General features: G+C 41.8%; 1 protein-coding gene across 4 annotated transcripts in view; it reads left to right on the forward strand.

The window, feature by feature from the left end:
* Positions 1 to 11,113: 11,113 nt before the first annotated feature.
* The window catches only part of Snx13 (sorting nexin 13), a 111,486-nt gene continuing 97,880 nt past the window's right edge, over positions 11,114 to 24,719 (forward strand). For 3 of the 4 annotated variants that reach the window (NM_001399694.1, NM_001399693.1, NM_001399695.1), the window contains exon 1: positions 19,659 to 19,878. In NM_001399694.1, the coding sequence (NP_001386623.1) occupies positions 19,864 to 19,878 (15 nt within the window). In that variant the 5' untranslated portion in view covers positions 19,659 to 19,863. Of the gene's footprint in view, positions 19,879 to 24,719 lie in introns of all 4 variants that reach the window. The other variant, XM_006240022.5, reaches the window with a different exon arrangement.

Raw genomic sequence — 24,719 nt, forward strand, 5'->3', positions numbered from 1 at the left:
CTTTCAGTCAGTTATGGGGACAGAGTGTTCTGCTTTCGGGCGTGTAGTTTTTCCTCTCTACAGGTCTTCAGCTGTTCCTGTGGGCCTGTGTCTTGAGTTCACCAGGCAGCTTTCTTGCAGCAGAAAATTTGGTCTTACCTGTGGTCCCGAGGCTCAAGTTCGCTCGTGGGGTGCTGCCCAGGGGCTCTCTGCAGCGGCAGCAACCAGGAAGACCTGTGCCGCCCCTTCCGGGAGCTTCAGTGCACCAGGGTTCCAGATGGTCTTTGGCTTTTTCCTCTGGCGTCCGAGATGTGTGTGCAGGGAGCAGTCTCTTCTGGTTTCCCAGGCTTGTCTACCTCTCTGAAGGTTTAGCTCTCCCTCCCACGGGATTTGGGTGCAGAGAACTGTTTATCAGGTCTGTTTCTTTCAGGTTCCGGCAGTGTCTGTGGCAGGGGTCCTGCCGCTCCTGGGCCCTCCCCCACGGGAGCCCAGAGGCCTTACACAGTTTCCTCTTGGGCCAGGGATGTGGGCAGGGGTGAGCAGTGTTGGTGGTCTCTTCCGCTCTGCAGCCTCAGGAGTGCCCACCTGACCGGCGGTTGGGTCTCTCTCTCACCGGGTCTGGGAGCAGAGAGCTGCTGCGGGCTGGGATCCGCGGGTGTGGGACTTCCGGTAAACACAGAACGTGCCTGGTCCTAGAGAAATTCTGCTTCCGTGTGTCCCAAGCTCACCAGGCAGCTTTCTTGCAGCAGAAAATTTGGTCTTACCTGTGGTCCCGAGGCTCAGGTTCGCTCGTGGGGTGCTGCCCAGGGGCTCTCTGCAGCGGCAGCAACCAGGAAGCACTTCCCTTTTTTTGTTGATATTTCCCTACACTTAGGCAACTGTACTAAGCCTGTGCGTGTCATTCGCTCGTAATTTTCTCTGCAGCAGGACAAAGGTGACAATGTTCTAACTCTTTCCTTGGTCATCTATGTTGAATGGCGCATTTCACAGACTCCTCAGTGCCCATAAAGCCTTTAGTAATGAGTGGCCACATAGATCTGTCGGTTGTTTGGTCTCGAACTCCTGCATGTCACATAGAAAAATGACTTAACCAGTAACGAACTCAGTTTTGTTTTGTTTTGTTTTGTTTTGTTTTGTTGTTTTACAACATTTGTTTTTACACCCCAACCACTAGTTCCCCTTCCTCCACTCTTCCTAGTCTCCCCTCCCCTTAAGTCTCTGCCAGATCCACACCCACCTGTTTCCTTCAGAAAAGAGCTGGTCTCTAAGAGATGTCAGTCAAACGGGACAAAACGAGATACAGTAATACAAGGCAAAGGCCTTCCTATTGAGCCAGGACAAGGTGACCCAATAGGAGGAAAAGGTCCCAAGAGCACCCACTCTCATTGTTAAGAGCCCCACAAAAACCTTAAGTTAACAGCTATAGCATGTATGCAGAGGACTTGGTGTAGATCCATGCAGGCCCCGAGTTTTCAGCTTTAGTCTTTCTGAGCACCTGAGTCCTGCTTAGTTGATTCTGCGAGCCGAGTTCTTCTAGTGTCTTCAATCCCTCTGACACCTACAGCCTTAAGCTCAGTTTTACACTTCATTGTTTAGGACAATACTGACGTCACCTTAAGGTATTTTGTAGAAGAAATTTACAAGTGAGTGATTATCTAACAAAATCAGTGTCTTACGTAGCACTATTCCAGACCGTGTTTCTCAGGATCTAACTTTCCCTTTCAAGAGCTGAACTCCTGATAGCAAGCTAGCTATCAAATCTATCATCAGGACCTACAGGGAGGATTTGAGTACTGTAAGGAATGCAAAGGGACCAATTCTTTTACCTCGCTGTGCCCACAAACCCATGGACCTTATTCTCTCTGTGTCTCCTTCATCTGCATTTCAACATAGTTTCAGTGTTACGTGTATCTATCAGCCGAGCCCTATAGACGCTTAGGTTAAAGAAGTTGATAGAGTAAGAGAGATTCATGAAGCCAAAGATACTCCAGAAAAGTAGAGCCTTAAATGTCAGACTAAGCTCAACCACCCATATGAACAGCCTTCGGTCGTAGACTTGGGAGACAGAATTGCTTTTTTTGTGGCAACTAATGCTTGTCAGATGGCAACTTAATGGCTTGTGTGATATTTCTTTTTTTTTTTTTTTTTTTTGGTTCTTTTTTTCGGAGCTGGGGACCGAACCCAGGGCCTTGCGCTTCCTAGGTAAGCGCTCTACCACTGAGCTAAATCCCCAGCCCTTGTGTGATATTTCTAAGGGTGACGCTAAGTTTCAACTAATCATACACGCTGGAAGTAGTAAACTTCTTAATAAGAGGAGCCACTGATTTACAAGCTTCAGCATCCACGTGGTTATCAGGAGTTGTGCTTATTAGCCTGGTATTTTGGTCTAGCTGTCTTCGTGTGTAAGCCTTAAGTATTTCAGGCTCACTTTAGGATACTTATAATGTTGTCTCTTGGGTCTGAGGAGGTAGAGGTTTAATTCCAAAAAATCTTAAATTCCAAACCAAATTTACTTTGAATGAAAGTACTGTATTATATACCATTGTGTGCACTGTGTTCCAAGGGAGATTCGAAGACTTCTTTTTAGTGCAGTAGGTACAAGGAACCCAAACTACAAAGGCTGACATAATATTGCTCCAGTCAGGTGAGCAGGGCTCACAAAGCCCTGTGTGTCATGCTTACCCAAGTAATAAATTACTTTTCAGACAAAAATCGCCCTCTGAAATTGCTTTAGCTTTCCTTGAAGTAAAGGTATTGAGTGCGTAGTGTTGGGAGGGCGTTATTTGGCGTTTTCATCGAGTGCAATTATCTTTCTGCTTGATAGCTAGCGTCACGAGAGAACGCGATAGGTTCTTAGAGTTTGCCATTTTCCCACTCATGCCGAGTCTGGTTTTAATTTGTCTTCAATAATGATCCTTCCTATTTCATAACTTGGCCTCTAAGCACAGAAGTCTGTTTTCAAGTAATATTAAAATATCTGGAAAGCGAACAGAAGATCACTAAGACGGGTCTCAGTGCGTAGCACACGAGGGCCAGCCCCAAACTGCCATCCCCCTGTCTCCGTTTTCAATGTGCTAAGATAGCAGAAGTGTGTCAGTGCACTGACTTCTGACTGGGCTTTATCACCTAAGATCATTTCAGGTTATTTCTAAGGATGCATGGAAGCTACTTGTTAAAGTTTTGATAGGATAAAGACACTGATTTCTTATTAGATGCTCATCTCCCTTAAAATTTCAGAGACCCAGAGAACAGACAAAAATGCGTGTTTTGGAGTCTCCTGAGAGGTGTGCTAAAAATACCACACACACACACACACACACACACACATAGGCTAGGATGTGAAGAAAGCAAAGAGGATCAAGTGAAAACCTAATGTCGCTCTGGGATTTCAAACTTTGAGGAAGGCCTCAAATCTAGGTTAAAAAATCAGGTGAAGGCACTCAGATCACCCTCGGGTGCTGGTAGTTACTACCGGACCAGAGCAAAAGATGCTGACGACTTTTTTTTTTTTGGTTGTTTTGACTCATGTGAAATTCAGTGAGACTTTATGGACTTATAGTCCTTTCGTGAATCTGATGTTAGCCACGAACCCTGCTCCAGGGCAAAAAGGCACTTAAAAACAATCACCCAAAGTTTTATACAGTTTCAGAAGTTTGCAGGCGAAACGAGGCATGCCACTGATTGCACAGGGCTTTGTGCTGGTCAGAACTCACTGCAGATAGGGGAGAGATGGTTTATGTTGCCATGAGGCAAAGACTGATCTTTCAGTGTGAGAGTGCAGTGGCTCTTGAGGCTGGGAAGATAGTGAGTCGTGACGGCGGGCTGCAGGGTGGAAACTATCTGTTGCTCATGTCTGCTCCTCTGGTTGAATGTAATGATCGAATTCTTTTTTCTAGAGACATATTTTCATCTGGTAGAAAATATACTTGCCAACAAATCCAGTTTTGCAAGGGCTGAAAGAATATCTACATATCAAACACGAAGATGATGTCCTTCTCCAGTGAGGCCTGCTAGCCTCTAACCACTGCCTCTAACACTAATCCAGTTGGAGTTTTATGACCTCTGTGGTAGGAAGGATAGGGAGGCAGAATCTGTATCTGGAAGGAAAACTCGACTCTTAAAATTCTGGAGCCGACATCTCAGGGCTCCTGAATCAGGTCTCTAAGGTGGCTGAGATAATCAGCAAGGAATTACCTTCCTCATCTTTAAGAGAAGTACTCGAAGGAGACAAGGAAGAAGGGGATGTGTTCACAACCAGTGGATAAACTGAGGCTGTGTGGTAGAGCAGTTAGAGTATTAGCACTATGCAGATAAACCGGCTTCCTGGGGGTACACAGATTGTGCATAGGATGCATGTGATGTGTACACGTGTGCTTAGAAATTTAAAGTGTATTGTATTTTTATAACAAGTAGCAAACAAAATAACATAACATTTATTGTTTTGTGACTTCTAATGCTTTTGTTGAACTTCTGTAACCTTAATAGGGCTCTAATATTGACAAAAAAGTGTTTGATAAAGAACGGTGCCTGTTCTTTTCTGTTTCATTAGCAGTGAGCTGTCAGGACTCTCGTCGTTTGTCAGTTGTGTGGGCAACATCTTTGCTGAACTACAGAGCCACTGCTGGTACTCAAAGGCCAGTTCAATCTATGGTGGCATTGATGATGTAAAAGCTAGGCATGGCACCTTTAACTTTACTGTGCCTTTCCGATCTCTTTCTCAACTCTGCAGAATCAACCAAACAATGTTTTAATCTTTCTTTTCCACTCCAGCACACTTCTCTGAGTGCTTCCTCATGTAACAGCCACCAGTGAATTCTAATCTCACCGAGCAATAAAATAATCATGAAGGTTTTTTCCAATGTTTGTTACGTTTATATGTAACTTATTAATTGTAACTTTATATACTTTAATAACTATTCTTTCCTTTTTTTTTTTTTTTGTTTGTTTGTTGGATGGTTGGTTTTTAAAGAACGGGCCTCTTGGGGCCCAGGTTGGTCTCCAACTTCCTAGTGAAGCCAAGGCTGGCTTTAAACTAACCTGTCCTGTTCCTGACACTTCTTCCCAACCCCCGGATGACAGCTGTTCACTGCTGCACCTGGCTTAAATACTGTAACTTTTAACCATTTGTTTTTGGAAGTCATCTGGAAAAATAAAAGTTTAACAATTGCTCTTGTGAACCAGCTCGGCCCAATCTTAGCAGATGGCTTGCTTGATCCTGAAAGGAATGCTCCAGGGGAGAAACAGCTGAGCAATTGTTCCTCAGTTACAGAGCTGCCACAGTAGCTCTCTCTGCTGGGATTTATCTGGGAAAACAGATTCCTCAAACCATATTTTTGTAGGTTTCTATGTTAAAAGTAACTCTCATTTGAATAATTGTACTTTAGGATTTGATGGATTGTAGAGTATTCACTATTTTGGGATTTTTTTTCAAATTCATTTTTTCTTTTATTAGTGTAAATGATTAAAAAAAGCATTTTTTGTATCACTTTCACGAAACATCTTATTTCTATCCTTTTATAGATTAACTGATTAAGGAGATGAAGCAGAGTCTCTGGAAGCCTTTCTCGCTTTATGGTTGGTGCGTATGATTGAACATGACTTCTGGTTCTTCATCTTGCGACTTGAATCTGTCTTTTTCATTTTCTAGGTATCTTCTGGACAACTGTGAGAGGCAAAGTGTGACAGGAGACAGTCTAGACATGCTGCTAAGCTCGGAAGTACTATTTGTTTTTTAAGACTGACAGAAATTACGCTGAGAAACATTTGATATTTATCTTATTTTTATGTATTTAACAAGGAAAACAAGTCTCTTGCTCGGTGGCTTTCTTGTAATCCAAACTCATATAAGCTTTAAGAAACAGGAGGAACAAGTAAATGAGACTAATCTTACAGTAAATGAATTTGGAAACTGCATAGTATTCCATCAGTTGGTAATTATTTTACCTGATTTTATGTTGAGTTCAGACACTTGCCTTAGAGTTTTATAGGCAGATACCATAATTCTCTGCATTCATTCCTTAAGATAGTCAAAGAAAGCCCAAGAAATATGAGAGATACAAATGCATTCAAATGTTTCTGAGGCCAGCTAACACTTTTAATCTCAGCACTAGGAAGGCAGAGGCAGGCAGATCTCTGTCACTTCAAGACCAGGCTGATCTATATGGCAAGTTCCAGGCCAACCAGTGAAAAGTAGAGCAAACCTGTCTCAAAATCACAACAAAAATGTTTCTAGGCACCTGGTTTAAAGCTAAAAGAGTTTAATAAACCAATTAGAGAACAATAGCATGATCAGTTTATGTATATAATAGGATATACATTCGTGGGCTTTGTGACTTGTTCTTCCTGGCAAGCGTCAGATCACTGGGTCATCTCTCTGTAGTCTGATGGAGCTTGTGCTCCTGGTTGTAGAGGATGGTTTAGGAGCTCGGGACTAGCCTAAAGTGAGAGAGCATGGCTGGCCAATGGTTGATCATCAGTTGACTGGAGGGAAGTGCAATTGCTCTGGGAGAGTAGAAAAGTCTAGGCTCCTAGAAGAGGAAAGTTAAAGAAAGTGCAGCTGTAGCAGCTCAAGCTCCTCGTTCACTTGGCAGGCAGGGTTGCCTGTAACAGACTCAAGCACCTTATGTTATAGTACACCAAGCATGAAGTAGAGGGTGCTTTATGGACACAAGGCAGAAGTACACAAATCATGTTGATACCCATGCTGCTCCCACCTCTGATCCGTTTCACTGAATGATTAGTATCAAGTTAATAAGAAAGATGCAATGAATTGTGGAATTAGCAGTTTACAGTCAAGAGAAGAAAAGTGTGTTTGCATTAGAACTGAACTCTTGGTAAGGTTTCTACAACTGAGCAAAAGAAGAGAGATACAACTTCAATGGGCTCAAGCTAGTCTCTCTTCTTGTGAGAGGGAAGAAAAGTCGTTAAACTAGAAATGCAAGTCATCTTTATTTGTGGGTAAAATCATGATAAATGGGAAATGGAAAGTAGTTTTTATTAAGCAATTATCTCCTTGAACTCAGAACTCCGATTGTGGGAGAAGAGTAGAAAAAGGAGTCCATTTTTGACTCAGAAAATTCTAGATCCAAATTGTCTTGCTAGGTCTTAGTGGAGGAGTCACAAGCAAATGAAAAATGGCAGTGTTAATCTCTGTTTTAAAAAGAGTAGACAGCAATCCTGCGCTATGATCTACAGCTAATATGAGGTAGGATTAATGAGGGCTGGGCCCCCTTGCTTCCACCAACTGCACCCTTTTCCTCAGCTCTTGGTCACAGTTTTGGTCGATAACTGTTAAAATTCTCCAGGAAGGTCTATTAATTCAAAATCCTTGCTTGTGACTCTCACTTGTTTCTTACTAATACATATGACCGTTCAATTATTTCCTTGGCTTGTTTTTCTGGGTAGTTAGGGTACAGCAATGTCTAAAGTGATCTGACCCTTCTTGAACTCTTGTTGGAGTTTGTTTCTTCATTTTTGAGACACGGTCTCATGTAGCTCAGGCTGGCCTCTAACTTGCTATGTTGCTGAGGGCAATCTTGAACTCCTGAACCTTCTGCCTTTACTTGCAAAACATTGGGATGACAGGCATAGCTACCACATAGGCTTCCGGGTCTTAATTTCTGTGGAGTGTGTATTTAATCTCTAGCATGCAGGTCTTATTCAAGCAGGTCTCTTCAGAGAACTGTGTATGTGTTGCAGATCTCTTTCGGCAATGTTTCTTAAATGGGCCAATCATTATGAGGAACTATAAGGTAGGAGAAGCTTTTCCCAGGTAAGATGCATTTGATTTTCAACCTGACAATGCTTTAATCCAGAGAATGCTTTACTGAATTTGCTGACTGCCCTAACAATAATCAATAATAATAATTGTTCACATAAAAACCTATATATCTAAAGTAGTGGATGAGTTTTCCCATCTTGAGTATAAACACCTTGACTTGCAGCATCCAGAGTCTCTTAAGAGGATAGAAAGAAGAGGGATGCTACATTCTACCAATGACACTGAATCAGGCTCCCTACCCCTACCTTGATAGACAGGAGACTCAATCTCCTTCCATGCTCAGGAAGAACAGAATGGTTGAGCACACAGGATGACACACCACAGATCAATACGGAGTGGCACAGACATTATGTGCCACTTCGGTGGCTCATAAATTAATATCAATTTGCTCTTACATGTGGAAGATATAAACTTGAATATATTTTCATGGAGTAGAGATTCCTGGTAACCACAATTTCTGATGTAACTATAAAGCTAGACAAAACACCCAGAGAAATAAACATACCTTAAAGTAAAAACTCTTCTTTAAGAAGAAACAGTTTGGGGACAAGTATGGTGGTACAGACTATTACTCCTCAAACTGGGGAGGCAGAGAAAGGTAGATCTCTGAGTGAGGCCAAAGTGGTCTACATGATGAGGTCCAAGCAAGCCAGAGTTACAAAATGAGATATTTTCTCAAAACTATAAAACAAAACAAAAACAAAAACAAAAAATGAAACAAACAACAAAACCCAGGTAGTTTTAGGACCGGAGAGATGGCTCAGTGGTTAAGAGCACTTGCTGCTCTCCCAAAGGGACACAGTTTGGTCGACAGCAGAAAAAGTGGCTCACAATTATGCAGGAACTTGTTAGTTCAGGTCCAGAAGGTTCTGGACAACATTATGATCTGTTTTCTAGCTTCTGTCCTATCATAAGCATGGGATAATCAGATAGTCTTTTCTTTCTTTTTTCCTTGAGAAGGGGGTCTTATTGTGTCACTGTGTAGCCCAGGTTGGCCGCTAATCCAAGGTTGTAACCCAGAATGTCTTCAAAGTCCAGTCTCAATCTCCTTTTCTAGTGCTGAAACGATGACAGTGAACCACACACCTGCACACAGCTTGTTGTGTTTAAACACAGTTCCCTATGTGACTTAGGCTGGCCTCAGACTATGTGCCAGCGTTGGTCTCTAACTTGTCATCTTCCTGCCTCAATGTCCACCCAGACTCCAGTCTTGTACTACTGTCCCTAGTATGTTTTCTCACAGCCTGGGGCACTGGGTATACAGATACACTGCATTATATTGTTGGTGATGTTTCCCCATAAGTTTTCCTTAAATAGAGAGTGATGGTTAGTCAATTGACCAAAGCTAAACTTATCTGGGAGATGGGCCTCTTGGCTTACTTGTGGGGATCATATTCACTGCATTAATTGAAGTGGGAAATCTGCCTGCTGTGGGTGGCACCATTCCCTTGACTGGTATCCTTGACTGTATAGAGAAAGGGCTGAGTAGCATACACATCCTTCCTTTCCAGTCTGCTGACTGTGGAAGTGATGTGACCAATGATTCAAGTTCCAGACGCTGAGGCTTCCTCGTTATGATGAACTGTACTTGTATTGTGAGCTACGATAAAACCTTTCTCTTGGTAGTTGCTTTTGTCAGGATATCTTATCATAGCAACAGGAAAAGCAACTTGAGACGCAGAGAATCACACTGCGTTTTAATTCTGTGACCATAGGATTTGATGGGAGAGTCAGAGTCCATATATTTCTTTCCTCTTATTTGAGGCTAAATTATGTCAGGCAAAAATGTGAAGAGCAGAAAAGTCTTCTTTGAAACCCCTAATCACCAGATGGTGAGTGATGCTGAGTGTTTCCAGAATGAATTCCACAGCCATCTGCAATCTTTACATTTGAATAGTCAGCCCACTTTAAGGTTAATCAGAAACAATGTGTAAACAAAGGAGCAAATTCCATGATTCTATTAAAGAATTACCTTGTAACTAGCCAATCATATATTTCTTTAAAACAATTTTTTATTACTCATTTTGTTTACATTTCAAACGTTATCCCACTTCCTAGTTTCCCCTCCATGAAACTCCCACCCCACATTCCTCCACTTTGCCTCTAAGAGGATGTACCCCCTCCTATCCACCCACTCTCACCTCACCCTCTAGCATCCCCCTTTTCTGGGGCATCAAGCCTCCACAGGACCAAGCACCTCCCCTCCCACTTATGCCAGATAAGGCAGTCCACTGCTACATATGTAGCAGGAGCCTGGGACTGACCCATGTATACCAGTTTAGTGTTTTAGTCCCTGGGAGCTCTGAGGCGTCTGGTTAATTGACACTGTTGTTCTTCCTATGAGGTTGCAATCCCCTTCAGCTCTTTCAACCCTACCCCTAATTCTTCCATTGGGGTCCCTGGGTACAGTCCAATGGTTGGCTTTGAGTATCTGTATCTGTATCTCTCAAAGGACAGCCATACCAGGTTCCTGTCTGCAAGCACATCACGGCATCAGCAAGTGTCTGGGTTTGGTGTCTGTGGATGGATTGGATCAGATCACAGAATGGGGTGGTCTTCGGATGGCTTTTGCTTCAGCCTCTGCTCCATTTTTGTCTTTGCATTTCCTTTAGACAGGAACAATCCTGGGTTAAAAATGTTTAGATGGGTGAGTGGCCCCATCCCACCACTGGGGTCCATGTCTTCAGATTCTATCTCCCTGCTATTGGGTATTTTGGCTAATGTCAACCTCATTATGTCCTGGGAGCCGCTTGCATCCCTAGTGTCTGGGACTTTCTAGTGGTTCCTCAAGTTCCCCATCTCACACTACTACTTATTTCTATTCATTGCACTGGCCCTCTGGACTTCTCTCCTATCTCTAACCATACCTGGTCCTGCGCCCCCTTTTCTCCTACCCCTACCCCTCCCACCTAGATCCCTTCCTTCCTCTGCCTCCCATTATTATTTGTTCCCCCTTCTAAGTGGGACTGAAGCATTCACACTTAGGCCTTCTTTCTTGTTAAGCTTCATATGGTCTGTGAGTTATATCGTGGGTATCTGAACTTTCTGGCTAATATCCACTTATCAGTGAGAACTCACCATGTGTGTCCTTTGGGGTCTGGGTTACCTCACTCAGGATAATATTTTCTAGTTCCATCCATTTGCCTACAAAGTTCATGAAGTCGTCATTTTTAATAGCTGAGTAGTATTCTATTGTGTAAATATACCACATTTTTTTTGTATCCATTCTTCCGTTGAGGAACATCTGGATTGTTTCCAGCTCCTAGCTATTATAAATAAATATGAACATAGTGGAGCACATGTCCTTGTTATATTTTGGAACATCTTTTGGGTCTATACCTAGTAGTGGTATAGCTGGGTCTTCAGGTAGAATTATTTTCAATTTTCTGAGGAACCTCCAGACTGATTTCCAGAGTGGTTGTACCAGCTTGTAATCCCACCAACAATGGAGGAGTGTTCCTCTTTCTCCATATCCTCTCCAGCATCTGCTGTCGCCTGAGTTTTTGATCTTAGTCATTCTTATTGGTGGAATCTCAGGGTCTTTTTGATTTGCATTTCCCTGATGACTAAGAATGTTGAACATTTCTTTAGGTGATTCTCGGATTTCTCAGTTGAGAATTCTTTGTTTAGCTCTGTACCCATTTTTTAATTGAGTTTTTTGTTTTTCTGGAGTCTTAACTTCATGAGTTCCTTGTATATTTAGGATATTAGCCCTCTATCAATCATGTATTTCAAAGCAGGTGCTTTTCTTGTAGAAATGGAAAAATGCACATGCATGCATGCGCATGCACACACACACCACACATACATGCACACACGCACACATGTGCACACACACATTCCTTCATTCACTCATCCATCTCGCATTTCTATTAATATAAGCAAACAGGTCCCATTCAAAGCAGAACATTTAGCTTTTGGTTAGCAACGGAAAGAACGCTTCCCAGCAACAGGAAAGCCCGAAAAGGACATCTATTTTTAAAAATAAAATGTGAAACCCTCAGCATTTTGCTGATTTAACACACAAGACAAATTATAAGTCTTACCCATCCAAGAGAGGTGAAAGGTCCTTATAGATTCAAGAACAGATCTGATTTCTTATATGTTAGCAGGGCTTTGGCGGTTGTTTTGGTGTTTTGTTTTGTTTTTTTCTTCCCCCATTTCTTCTGATTTCGGATCATTTACACATACACTTTGTGAAGAAGCGGGGAGGTGTCCTAGGTGGAAAGGTGGTAATGCAAGCTCATTACCATACCCAACACAGTTCACAGCAGCCAGTGTTGCAGGCTCAGCAGTGAGGTTCTGTAAAAGTGGGTGGGGGACGAATGTGCCTGTGGAAGAAAAGCGATAGGAAACTGCAGCTTGCTTCTTGTCAGCGAGTTTTAAAGCAGAAAGAACCCAAGAAGCTTTTGATTTGCTGCACAGGTTTTTGCCCAGTGATTAAGATAACCTGCTGCATTATGGGCCACATAGTAGGGCTAATCTAACGATACGTTTCAATCTACCTTTACAGAAAAGGAAACTACAACTGATTTGGTGATTTTTCACTGCAAGGATTTTGTTCTATTAATATCAAGAGGCAGGGCCACGCTGCAAACATTCTGTTCTCAGCTTTATTTTTATTCCATAGGCAATAATTATCCAGGGCACATGTGTAATTTCTCTTCCATTTAGCTGTTTATATATTTACTACAAGTAGTTTTCAGCTTAAAATTTTCACTGAAAACAAAATATCATTGATGAAAGGGTGAAGGCATGCCAGGCTAACTTCAAGCCCACTAACACACGACTACTATGGAAAAATATACTAGAGTTCTTAAAACAAACTATTAAGAAAGCTAGCAACCTTAGTTACTAGACCAGTAAGACAGGAAGCAATATAATGGCAGTCTTTGATTTCACCCTTCCTCTGTAAACATGGAAATAGCTGAGGTAAGCCTTATATAAGCAGACATATTAGGCTTGGTCTAGAACTGATTCCGTTTCTCATTTCCTCCTTTGAAGACAAAAACAGGAGTTCAGAGTTCAGTCACACTCACTATTCATGTCAAATCAAAGACAAAGATAGGTGAAATGACTTAGTTTTAAGGTTTACCTCAGTGCTTCTGAATATAAATACAAACATAATACTAACCATATAACTCTCATGATATATACACATCTATATAAGACTATATGTAAGTATATATCAAAGATAAAGGCACCTATGCATATACACTTTTTAAAATATTGATTGTACTTATATTTGTTGTATAACTTGGGCAAAATATTTTTATTTTCAGGCTTTAATTTTCTTCTTTGTAAGATGGGAATAATAACAGTTATTATCTTAAGGGGTTGTTGTGAAAGCACTTAGAATCTGGCATAAGTAAAACTTACTAAATATTAGGTGGTTGGGTATTATAGAGGATATGTTCATTCAATAAAGGCATTGGTTGTTCGGATCTACTGATGAACGTGTGAAAGCAATTATGTAATCTTTTCCCCTTATGTTTTAGGGTCATGAGAGTAAGCTGTATAACATTATGAAGGTGAGTACATGACATTATGAATGAAACTCATGGAACTTCACATCACAGGCAGCAAGGTTCAGAAATAACATTCAGAAATAAAAAGATAACCAAGCCATTTAGATGGTGTAGATCTTAGGAATGAAAGCCAATGGCCACCAGGAATCCAGCTGTATTATAAAAACATGAAGCAATCTCGTTGAAAGTTGTGGGAGAAGAGGTGCTATCCCAAGTAACTTTAGAAACATTTGAGTCTGTAAAACTAAAGAGTCTGCAGGTATAAGCTCTGTACTCTGGGAAATAAACATTTCCCATGAGAGTAGATGCTAATAATTCTGACATTGCAATATACACATTTATAAATGCATGTGTACCCTGTGTGTGTCTGTGTGTGCACGTACGTGCACACACACGTGCTTATGTGTACACAAGAAGGCAGCTTCAGGTGTGCTAATCCTCAGGAATGCTGTCCACCTCCTTTCACAGTCTTGATCTCCCTGGAGTTCATCATTGGCTGGGATGGCTGGCCATTGGTTGGGTAGGTCTCCCCAGGGCCAGGATTACAAGTGTGCACCGTAATTCTCAGAAATTTTACATGGGTTTTGAGGATCAAACTCATGCTTTCAAAATAAGCACTTTACTGAGTCAATTCTTTCTTTGGTCTCTCTATATATTGAAAGCAACAATTAAATATAGACCGATGACAGGAAGCTGGTTTCTTACTATTGAAGTAGGAATCGCACATAAGGAGAGAAAGCTAGAATGACCCTCTGGTAATATACTAGATTTGGGGAAATTTGCATACACTTTTGTTTATAGATATTGATTCATATATCCCAGGATGGTCTTGAATTCCTGCCTTAGCCTCCCAATCAGTGGGACTATAGGGTTGAACTAGCATGAACAGTTATGTTTAGTTTAATCCAGATGATTATATACAAATGTACATGTAGACGAGTGTATACACATGCATTTCTGTTCTGGTTTGAATGCAAAGTGTGCTCAATAGATGCATGTGCTTCAACACTTGGTGACACCCATGTGGTGCTGTTTTGGAAGGTTGTAGAATCTTTAGGATGGTGTGGAATGGTTCTTGGGGTAGGCCTTAAAGGTGGTCTCTATTCCTGGTTGGTTGCACTGAACAAGGTGCCATCTGTTGCTGCCGTAGACTGATCTATAATACCATGCCATGATGGGATGCATTTCTTGAAATTGATCTAAAATTAATCTCTCAATTACTTTAACAGGGCTTTTCTCCCAGCAACCAGAAAAGTAACCCAGGAAGTTTCTTGGCTCTGTTAGCTCTGATGGCCCCAGATGAAAAGCCGTCCAAGCAGCAAAGAGCACTTGTAGATCCAGGTCTTTTTTCTAATATTATTTCTCAATGAATGGAGGTTTCTTTGAGAAATAACTGTCTTAGGCCTGGCCAAGGAAGGGCCAGTTAAGGCCTACGCAACCATAAGTAGAGGAAGTAGTCAATGGAAAACCCAACAAACAGAAAACTCAACCCCTATCAATCCCCAACAACCACCACCACAACATCAACCACCACCCTCATCCCACACTGACCAGGACACGTGAAGGGACAAAGGGCAATTTAAAGCCCAGCACTGGATAAAAAGCAGAGCATCGGCTCAATAAAGCAGTGCTGGACTACGACCCATTTCTGTATGAGTGATTTGACACTTCCTGTGTTCCAATAGGTAACCTCTCACCCACGACTGTGCTGTGATTAACCTTGGAGTGTTAGACACAAAAAGCAGACACGAGAGCGCGCTTGATGGGGAGAAGGTAGGGGGAGGGAGGGAAGGAAAGTATGAAAGAAGATGGTAAGTGACTAAAATTTAATACTGTTTGTATGAAACTGTCAAACAAGTCTCTCAAAATAGAGAATCGACAGACCTCTCATGGAGAAGAATTCCAAGAAATCTGCTAATGCAATGTCCCCAGGGAAGAGAGCACACGTTTCCATTTTCTAGGAACAGACTGCCCCTTGTGACTTACTTTCCAGGAGTACAGCATGAAGGAGGGAAGCACCTCACAGGGACAAACATCAGTCCCAGTGAGGTCATAAGCAGGTGACCTGAGAAGCCAGTCATGGATCTGTAAGGGCTCTTTCAAATGCCTGCTATGATGTTATACTAAAAGCTACCAACAGTTTCTGTGGTTAAGAATAAAAAGTTTAAAAGTGGTCTATATCTAGCTTTTGTGGTTTTAAATACTCAAAAGAAAAAAGAATCTCTTATTTGTATGTGTGTGTGCGGTGGAGGCATGTATATGCTATGGCCTATGTATGGTCTGAGGACAACCAAAGGTGCCAGTCCTCACCTTCTGCTTTGGTTGAGGCAAGGTCTCTTTTGTTCTTCCTGTTTCAGATACCAGGCAAGATGGCCTTCAAACTTTGTCTCCCTGGAGAAGCAGCCAGGGTACAGATCTGACCTACCTAGATCAGCTTTCCATGTGTTCTGGGGATCTGAACTCAGGTCCTCAGGTTTGTATAGTAAGCAAGCATTATCCATTGAGTCATCTCCCAGCCTGAAGTATTTGTTTTTAAAAGTATGATTGGAGCACTATTAACTTATTATACTACTAAAGTATCAGGCTATTACATATTTGTAACATATTCATTTTATATAGATCTTAGTGTAATGTTGTTTTAGAGCTACTAATAAAGAGATATACGAACATTGTCATTTTGGGGCTCTCTATGAAGAGGCTCCTTATTATTTCTGCCTGTCTTACTGTTGAATTGGGTCAGTAGATCCTCAATAAAGTGCCATGCAAGAGAAGGAAGGACTATGCTGGGCTATTCAAAGCTTGATTTTACAGCTCTGACATTGGAATTATCCTACTAACTTCTAACAGAATGGGGATACACTGTTGTCTGTTCTTAGAGTGTACATCTGCGGTCAATGTGTTATTTCAGTCTTGTTTTATGGGGTTTGGCTCTGGACCTTGTAAACAAGTATGATGCTCAATGCTCACTAGAGGACAGTGTACAACACCAGCAAATGACTTATTTCAAATTTCTTAGAGGATCTGGAAGTTTTCATCATAGAGATAATAAAATACTTAACTTTCCTAATTTGGTTTAACTGAATACATATATTGCAACATTGTGAATCTTATAATCATGCTTTACAAATACAACTAAAATTGGCCTATTGCGCAAAAATTTAAACATGAAAACTTCTGGATCGATGCAATTTGTTTGGGAAGTTAAGGACACATACCTTCTCAGTTTCTCAAAATGAAATTGGACCCATTTTGTGGAAAGATGAATATGTCGAAATTCTTTTTGTTTCAAAACCAAAAAAGCTGGCAATAGATATTCCGTCTTTGGAGGCTTAGCCATCAACGTCATCGGTGGCCTGATCTACAGTTAATTTTTGCTCATTACCTCTTCTGGGTCATCTTCTCTGTTGCTTAGGCTGATCCACACAGCTGTTAGGAGCAAACCCTTTGCAGTATCACGCGCTTCTAAAGAAAGCTTGTTTTGTTTTAAATTTCTTATCAGCAGTCCAGCAACCTTCTATCTTAGGTTTCCTCTAAACCAACTGGTAGGAATAGGACATCCTCAAGGCCACCAGGAATGAAGTTTCCACCCTTTCTAAATTGCAGGCTTACTTTGATGTTTAGAGTTACTTGCTTGTGTAAGCATTTTGTTCTCCAGTTTCCGTAACTTTCTGCAAAAGCACATTTTACTTTATTGCTTTAGCTAGCAAACTGACATATATCCAACACTTTTGTACAACAATATTGTAAGATGGCCATGAGAAACTAGGCCAATAATCCTAGCTACTCAGGAGCCAAGGCAGGACTGAAAACTCAAGGCCCTCCTGGGTTACGTGAGTTCATGGCCAGCTGGAGGAACACATTGAGACTCTATATGAAAATAGAGTAACAAGAAATCTAGAGATGTAGTTCATTGGTACAGCTCTTTTCAGTAGTCAGTGAGGCCTAGCTTCATACCTAGTGTCACCAGGACAATACAAAGCTCACAGTCTGTCCTGACACCCTCTAGCTTTACAGTGACCAAAGTGATGGTCCCATAATTACAAAATAAGAATAGGTAACATTAATTTTTAAATATTTTTAATTTTTAATTCAAAGGATTTGTTTCTAGCTTTCATTAGGGTATTTTCCAGAGGTCTCTCAGGAAATGGCTCACTGCTCATGTAGGAAACATTGAACGCCCACTCTGTGCCACATACTGACTGGGTCCAGTATTTGGGGGCATCAAGGAGACATATGAACACGAGATTCCTGATTTCATGAAACTTGCATTCTATGAGAAGACAGAAAAATCAGAAAGAAAACTAACCAGTGTAAGTACTGTGAAAAGAACACAGCAAGAAGAGAAGATGGTAGGTGAAGGCGAGCGGAGGGTAGGTCTCCTTCCTGGTATTGATACATTCTTCTGAATAGAGCTGATTGTGCTAATTATTACTGTCTAGCTGTGCTAATTACTGTCTCAGACAATAGGATGTCCAGTTATTACAGGAGCAGGGCCTGGGCCTATGTTATCAGAACCAATTGTATAGTCGAAGCAAGTTCTGGTTGGGAGCTTTGATTGGGAGGGTTAGAAATCTTGATTTGTCCCCAGGCTTACAAAGTTCTGAAAGCTAAAGGCATTACCCATGTCACAGCACAGATTTGTGTGCAAATACATTTCCATTCTTCTCCCCTTTCACACGGGGTCCCTTAGCCTGGGATGGTCTTGAACTTGTTTTACTTATTTCTAACTGGCAGTAACTCCGGATGTCTAGTTCTCTAGGCTTTACAGCCCCAGTGCTGGGATTACAGGCATTTGTTGCTCCACCTGACTTATGTGGTACTGGGGATTTAATGGAGAGGGCTCTGTGCATGTTCAGCCATGGCTCCTAATCTGTCACCTTTATAAAAAGGGAAGACATCTTGCTTCTACAAAAGGAAAACGATGGAAAGGAAAAAGTGGAACAGAATACCCAGGGAAGCCACCTAAATTACAGGTTTAATTCAGTAGTTGGTGTTTTAAACATTAATGAACCTTCTGCATTCTTATTTACAGGATGGAACAGTATCTTCTTTCAGGTTCCTCTATTTCTTCTCTTGGTTTCTTTTAGTGTCAATGCAGTTTGTGTTTTTCAATCTTGTTTCCTATTTATAGATTAATCTGCCAACTATATTTTATTGTATGGCAGAAGTTAGAATGCTCTTGTTCCAGTAATGGAGAAATTAGATATACGTTGCCCAGTTAAAAACAAAAAAAACGATTTTGTTATAAACTCGATGAATGGAACAGTCAGGGTTTTTCTTCAAAGTCTGTATGATATCATAAATGAATTTTTCCTTGGGTGGAAACAGCAGAATAGAGATAACACAGGGTTTGTAATGCACTTGCTTTATTCACTGTTGTGAGAACTTATGAGTACCTACTTAAATTACATGTAGCACAATAGTACTACTGTTAAGTGCAAAGATTCCAGTACAGAGGAAGTAACTGTTGGCCTTAGTTTTCCACAGTTCCTTTTATAAACTTTTTTTTTGTAAGAACGCGATACAAGTGTTTTATTTTTCAAGTCCAAACACTTCTCAATTTCCTTATAAATTGATTTGTAACGGCAGAGGCTTTTCAGGAAAACTACTTCACCGCAATTCAGGAAGAAGTTGAGCGAATTTTACTGCATTCGTGTAGAAATAGGCTGAGACAGGTGTCATGCTATCAGCAGGATTTCAGAGTTCGTCTCATTTCATTCGTAACTACTGTTATAGAGACATCTGTTAAAACTCATTCACTCTGATAAACATATTCTATAAGTATCTAAAAAAATTACCCCAATATAGCTCTGGAAACTGCAGCTACCGGGTAAAAGCTGCTTGATTTCAAAGGCTTTCCATGGAGGAAGAAACACTAAGCCTTCTAGATTGGGCAGGTTCTGGCCAATCAGCAAAGCAGCAGCCCTTAACTCTGCCAGGATCGGAGTGAAGGCGATCTGCCCGGATCACGTCTACAACCTGTCGCTCACCCAGCACAGGACTTACTGAGCGCTGGCAGCGACAGAGACAAGTTTCGGCCAAAGTTTCGGAATGAGGCGCGGCGCGGGCGGCAGTTTCAGGTCACCGCGCGACGGAGGGGACCACAGCCGAGTGTCCCGAGCACTGTACGGTCTCCACAGGGTCGGGGAGTTGCGCGATGGAAGTTTCTCCGCCAGCACGCAGTCTGCACTGCGCCACCAGCCCGTTTACCGGCCACCTCCGTGGTCCAGGATCCAGCCAGCAGCCGAGGTCCCGGATCGCGCGCGGCCCAACCCCCGCCTCCGTCCCTGCGCGCGCCGGCGCCATGGAGACAGTCACAAGACGCTCGCGCCCGGCCCGCCAGCCAATGGGAGCGCACGTCGCGGGGAGACGCGGACGTCGCTCTTCCAAGATGGCGGCGCGTCCGTCGCGAGCAGCCGGGCCGGGGGGAAGCCAGCGAAGCCGAGTAAAGCCGCCGCCCGGGACAGGACTGAAGCAGCAGTTGCCGCCGTTGGCGGCGGCCCGGGCAGTTTCCGCTGCTGCTACGGCTGTTGCCATGCGGCGAGGCTAGGGAGGACGTCACTCCCCCGGGGTGTAATGATGTTAACAGAGGTAAGCGGCGCCCAGTGTTTACCTGAGAGGCGGGTGAGCGGCCGGCGCCAGCCCGTCACAGACGCCGCTCCCGGCGCTGGGCCCGACCTGAGCCGCGGCCCGGCCGGGCAGCCGCAGGGTTCCCACAAGTGCCACCGAGTGGGCGCGGTGCTGACTCGGCAGAGTTCCACCTCCTCCTGCCGCCGCTCCCCTTCGCCCGAGCTGTCGCTTCTCCGTGGAGTCCGCGTCCCGCTGCCCTGAGGCGGTCGTGGTCCCGGCGTCCGTGTGCCGGCCCTTGTCCGCGTCCCTGGGCTGCGGGGCCCTTCCCCTCCCGGCTGGGTCAAGCTTCTGGCGGTGGCAGCCAGCCTGAGCGATTCTGCCTTTCACCCCTACTCTGGCTGCTCCGCGAAGTGAGCCAGGTTCCTCCAGCCACACTCGCTGGCCTCGTGCCCTCCTCCCCTGCCCCCACATCCCGTCACGTTCCTTCAGTCCCCTGATCCCAAAGTTCAGTTTGGCATCCACCTTCCTGACCTGCGGATGGCCCCCTTGCTTCTCTCTGTGGAACAAGTTTTTCTCATTTGACCTGAAATGGAAGTAGGGCAACAACGATGAACCAATCAGTTTCCCTTTCCTTAGTGCCCACTGTCCAGTGCAAAAACCAGACTTTTGAAGAAGTAGAGTTTGCCTGCACTAGCAATACTTTAGGGAGAAGAACATAATCGGTGCAACTAGTTTAATGACCAAAGGTGACATAGCTGTGTTAATGGTCTATTGCAGGTGTGGATGTCTGACGCTTGTAGATTTGATAAAAAATGCCAGGAGCTGCTCAGTTATGTTCTTTTAGGATCCTGATGTCAGGGACTGGTTTGGACATCTTTGTGAGCTGATGTGAGGGTAATAACGTTGATGGTCATTGGAAAGCAGTCCTACACGGGCCAAAAGGACATAAAAACATTCGAAACAAGTGGATTTTACTGGGTGAAAAGCGATGGTACAATAGGACACTCTGAACTTTCCAAGTTTTGGGAACTTGTCTAGCTAAGCCGTCTTGTACTTTACCGTTTGTTTTCATCTGTGTCCAGAATCTGGCATACAGGACATGCCTGGGAAATCCCTGTTGTTTGATTGTTAGCTTATGAACCACATATTTCTAGGAGTGAGACATTCACTTTAGGTGTCCCAATTCTACATATTTCTGAAGTTACTTTCATTGTTACAGACTTTGGTTATATTGTAAGTTGTCATTAGTTGTAGATTTAAAAAGCAAATAGCATTTCATTGAGAAGCTGTTCTTATATCAGTATTAATAACTTTTCAGTGGTGTCTATAATATATAGCATGAAATGTTTTGAAAAAACTTTTTAGAGTTTTGATCTTTTCACATGAAAGTGAGCTAATGCAAGGATACTGTCTTGATTTGGATACCCTGAGGGTTCTAATCGTGTGTATTTTAATATGACTTAATGTTTCAGTGAAGCATTTTAAACAGGTCAGAGATGGTAGTAAGCTGTCCTTTTATGTGTGTGTGTACATGTGTACGTATGTGTACATCACACGGCCTTGTTATGGCAGAGTAGTGTTCCAATGCCGGTAGTTCCTGTAGAGCTATTTTATCAAGCAGTACTTGGAGCTGCTGCTCTAAAGTAAAACTCAGATTAAATTGTACTTTGATCTCGTCTCTGATTTTCAGTATACATTTTATAGATAAGCAGACAGAAGCCTAGAGACTTGTCCAAGGTCAAACAGTTCTTAGTGAAATAGTTGACACTAGAAATTGCATCCCCTAACTCAGCTCAGAGACCAACCACTTTGCTCAGCAGCCTTTCAATGAGTAGTTTGCAGCTTTCTTGACCAATTTTAAAACATCTTACTTCCTCATCTGAATATTGTCATCAGATGAACAGAAAAGAATTCATTGAGAGTTTTGCTGAACTTAGCTTGCCATTTTTTTTTAAAGTCCCATAAACAGTCCCTTTTTGAAGTATTGTAGATACAAATGACTGTGTGTCTGCAAGTGGTAACTTACACCAGTCAGCAGGTCTTAGGATTTGGGGGATATGATTTAATCGTTAGATCTCAAAATCGAATGTGATGAGCTGCATCGTGAAAGGTTTTCTTACTTTTTTATTAGTCATGTTGAGCAGACATTTTCCCTGGTCAGAAGGCAGTGAGTTAGGGTAGGTGATATTGTCACCATTAGCTGTGTGACAAAATGGATTGAGAAGGTGAAAATAACTTGATTAAAAACCACAGAATAAGAATCACACTTAAGCCTTCTTATTTAAAGTTCTGTGGTATGTTGTGATCTCCCACACAATGTAGAATCCCTCCTCCTCCCTTTTCTCTTTCCCTTCTTCCTTTCTCCTTTCTTCCATTCCTGTCCTTTTTATTTTGTTTCCACTTCTGATATTTTCGCTATGCTAGTCTTTAATAAAGTAAAGTAGGGGTACATAGATATATGATCATACTATCAGTAATAATGATTCATATGAAAATATTTACTTTTGCATTTGTCAAATTATGCATTTAGTTGAAACTTCAGGAATGAGATAACATGAGTTATTCATTAAGAGCAATTTTAAATAAGGTAAAAGGAAAATTACTCAATTAAGCAAACTAATATCTACATTGAACTTTGAAACCTGGAAAAGATAATAGTGTGAATGAAAGTACAGGCCTGGTTAGGCAGTTCTCATCTTTAATTTTTTGGCTTCATTTTTTGCCTTAAAGTATTTGTTAGTGCAGTTGAATTATTTGGAAGGCTATTTATTTTCTGTATTTGTATATCTTTATATTTTCCATCATGGATGAAACAAGTACTTTTAATATACAGTTAAGATTTTTTTCTCTATGATTTTGTCACTATTTTTAATGTTTTTCTTATAACATTGGCTTTCTGCTTATGAATAAGAAACTTTACATCTCAAAATTGGGGCTTTTTTAATGTCAACGTTTGTTTTAATTAGTGTGAATTTTCTCAGTATTAAAATACTGTTAAATATCACTGAATTTCATTAGTACACTTTTAAAGTTTTCTTGATATTTCAGAAGCTATACTGATTCAGAAGCTATGATAATTCTGGAAATAGTTTATGATAGCTAAGTAAAAGCAATAGGAGATGGAGGAAAATGTGCTAAATTGATTGTGTAATGTGGAGTAGGCTGTTTTGTGTAATCAGTTGTCAGTCATTTGCCGTTTCTGGGCATGGACAGTGAATGGGCAAGATGGTTCAGACCTTCAGTTCTAGCAGTTCTAGCACCTCTAGCACCGAGAAGTAGGAGCCAGAGGAGCTAGGCCAGCATCTGGTTGTTAAGTCAATCTGGGCTACATGAGACCCTGCCTCAGAAACAGACAACAGCTGAAAATGAGAATGAGAAGTGCAGTGAAAGATAGAAATAGAAAGTGCCTAGACTTGTATATATGGAACATTAAGTGAATTTCAAATAAAATAGTTTATATCTGTGTTAAATCACTTCACCCAGCTTTATTGATTTTTAGATATGAACACTGGCTTTTTACTTCAAGGTTAACAGATATGAAACAGATGGAAAAGACCCTAATGGTAGGACTTTTAGCAGTCCCAGCTTGTTAAGAAATTAAAAGGCTTTGTGGTTCAGATGAATTAGGAGGATACTTGTTCAAAGAAAATGAAATCAGTTTCCTCTCTGGAGGACTGCTCATTGCTTTCTATGGGTGATTGACTCAGAAAGAAAGTGATACAGTTATAGCTTATTGCAAAGTTATGTGACCATGGAGACTTCCAGAAATGCTTGTGCTTTATGTAGTGAAGCTTTGAGACTTAGTGGAGGGTGGTTGTGCATCAAGGAAAGGGCTGAGCTTCTAGGGACCCTTTAGTACACAACTGTACAAATACCCTTGCCTCTAAGTACTATGTAAAATACTATGGCAGGATTTTATTGATTAGTGTATTTATGGTGGAAATACTCTTGGGATCGATTAATCTTTAAACTATATGAGCTGCTTCTTTATTTATTAATGGCATTGTAAAGGCTGCTAACCAGAACAAGAACTTTGAAGGCTTCTTGGTATTGAAGGCCTGTGAAGAGGTGTGAAAGGAACTGTACAAAGGGAGTGGAAGGTTTCACTGGAGGGACCCCGGCTTGCTAGTCTACACTTTCCTTGTTTGGCGTGTTTATAAGAGCTGAGCTGAATAGTAGTTTGCTTTGTTTTGCTTTGTTGAGACAGGGTCTCATGTAGCCCTCATTGTTCTTGAACTCTATATAGACCAGGCTGGTCTTGACTCATGGAGATCTATTTGCCTGCCTCTGCCTCTCCAGTGCTGGGGCTAAAGGCGTGTGCCACCACGCATGGCTGAATGTTACTTCTCTTTTAATTTAATTTTTATTTTATTAAAATGTGTTTTTTCTTGAGACAGGGTTTCCTGTGTAGCCCTAGCTAACCTGGAGCTTGCTTTGTAGACCAACTGGCCTCGAGCTCACTGAGATCCTCCTGCCTCTGGCTTCCAAGTGGTGGGGTCAAAAACATTCATCAGCACTACCCCACAAGATTTAATTTTTAAATGAATGTTTATTTTCACAATCTTGTATGTTTAACAGAGTACAGTGTGGTATTTAAATTAATATATACAGTTTGAAATGATTCAGTGAAGCTAAATAACACCCATCACCACCTTTTCTTTCATTATTTAGAGAATTCTTAATTTCTTTCTGTAGTCAAATTCTTATAGCTAGGACTACATATTTAATACAGTACATTACCTCTGTGCAAGTGGAAAATTGTTTACTATTTCTAGCCAAATATGACTGTTATTTTCTGTGTAGTGTTCTTTTACCATAGTAAATTGGTATATGCTTTTGCTAAGTTGATAGCACAGTTAAAA

Source organism: Rattus norvegicus, chromosome 6 (assembly GCF_036323735.1).
Source record: "Rattus norvegicus strain BN/NHsdMcwi chromosome 6, GRCr8, whole genome shotgun sequence".
NCBI classification, from domain to species: Eukaryota; Metazoa; Chordata; class Mammalia; order Rodentia; family Muridae; genus Rattus; species Rattus norvegicus.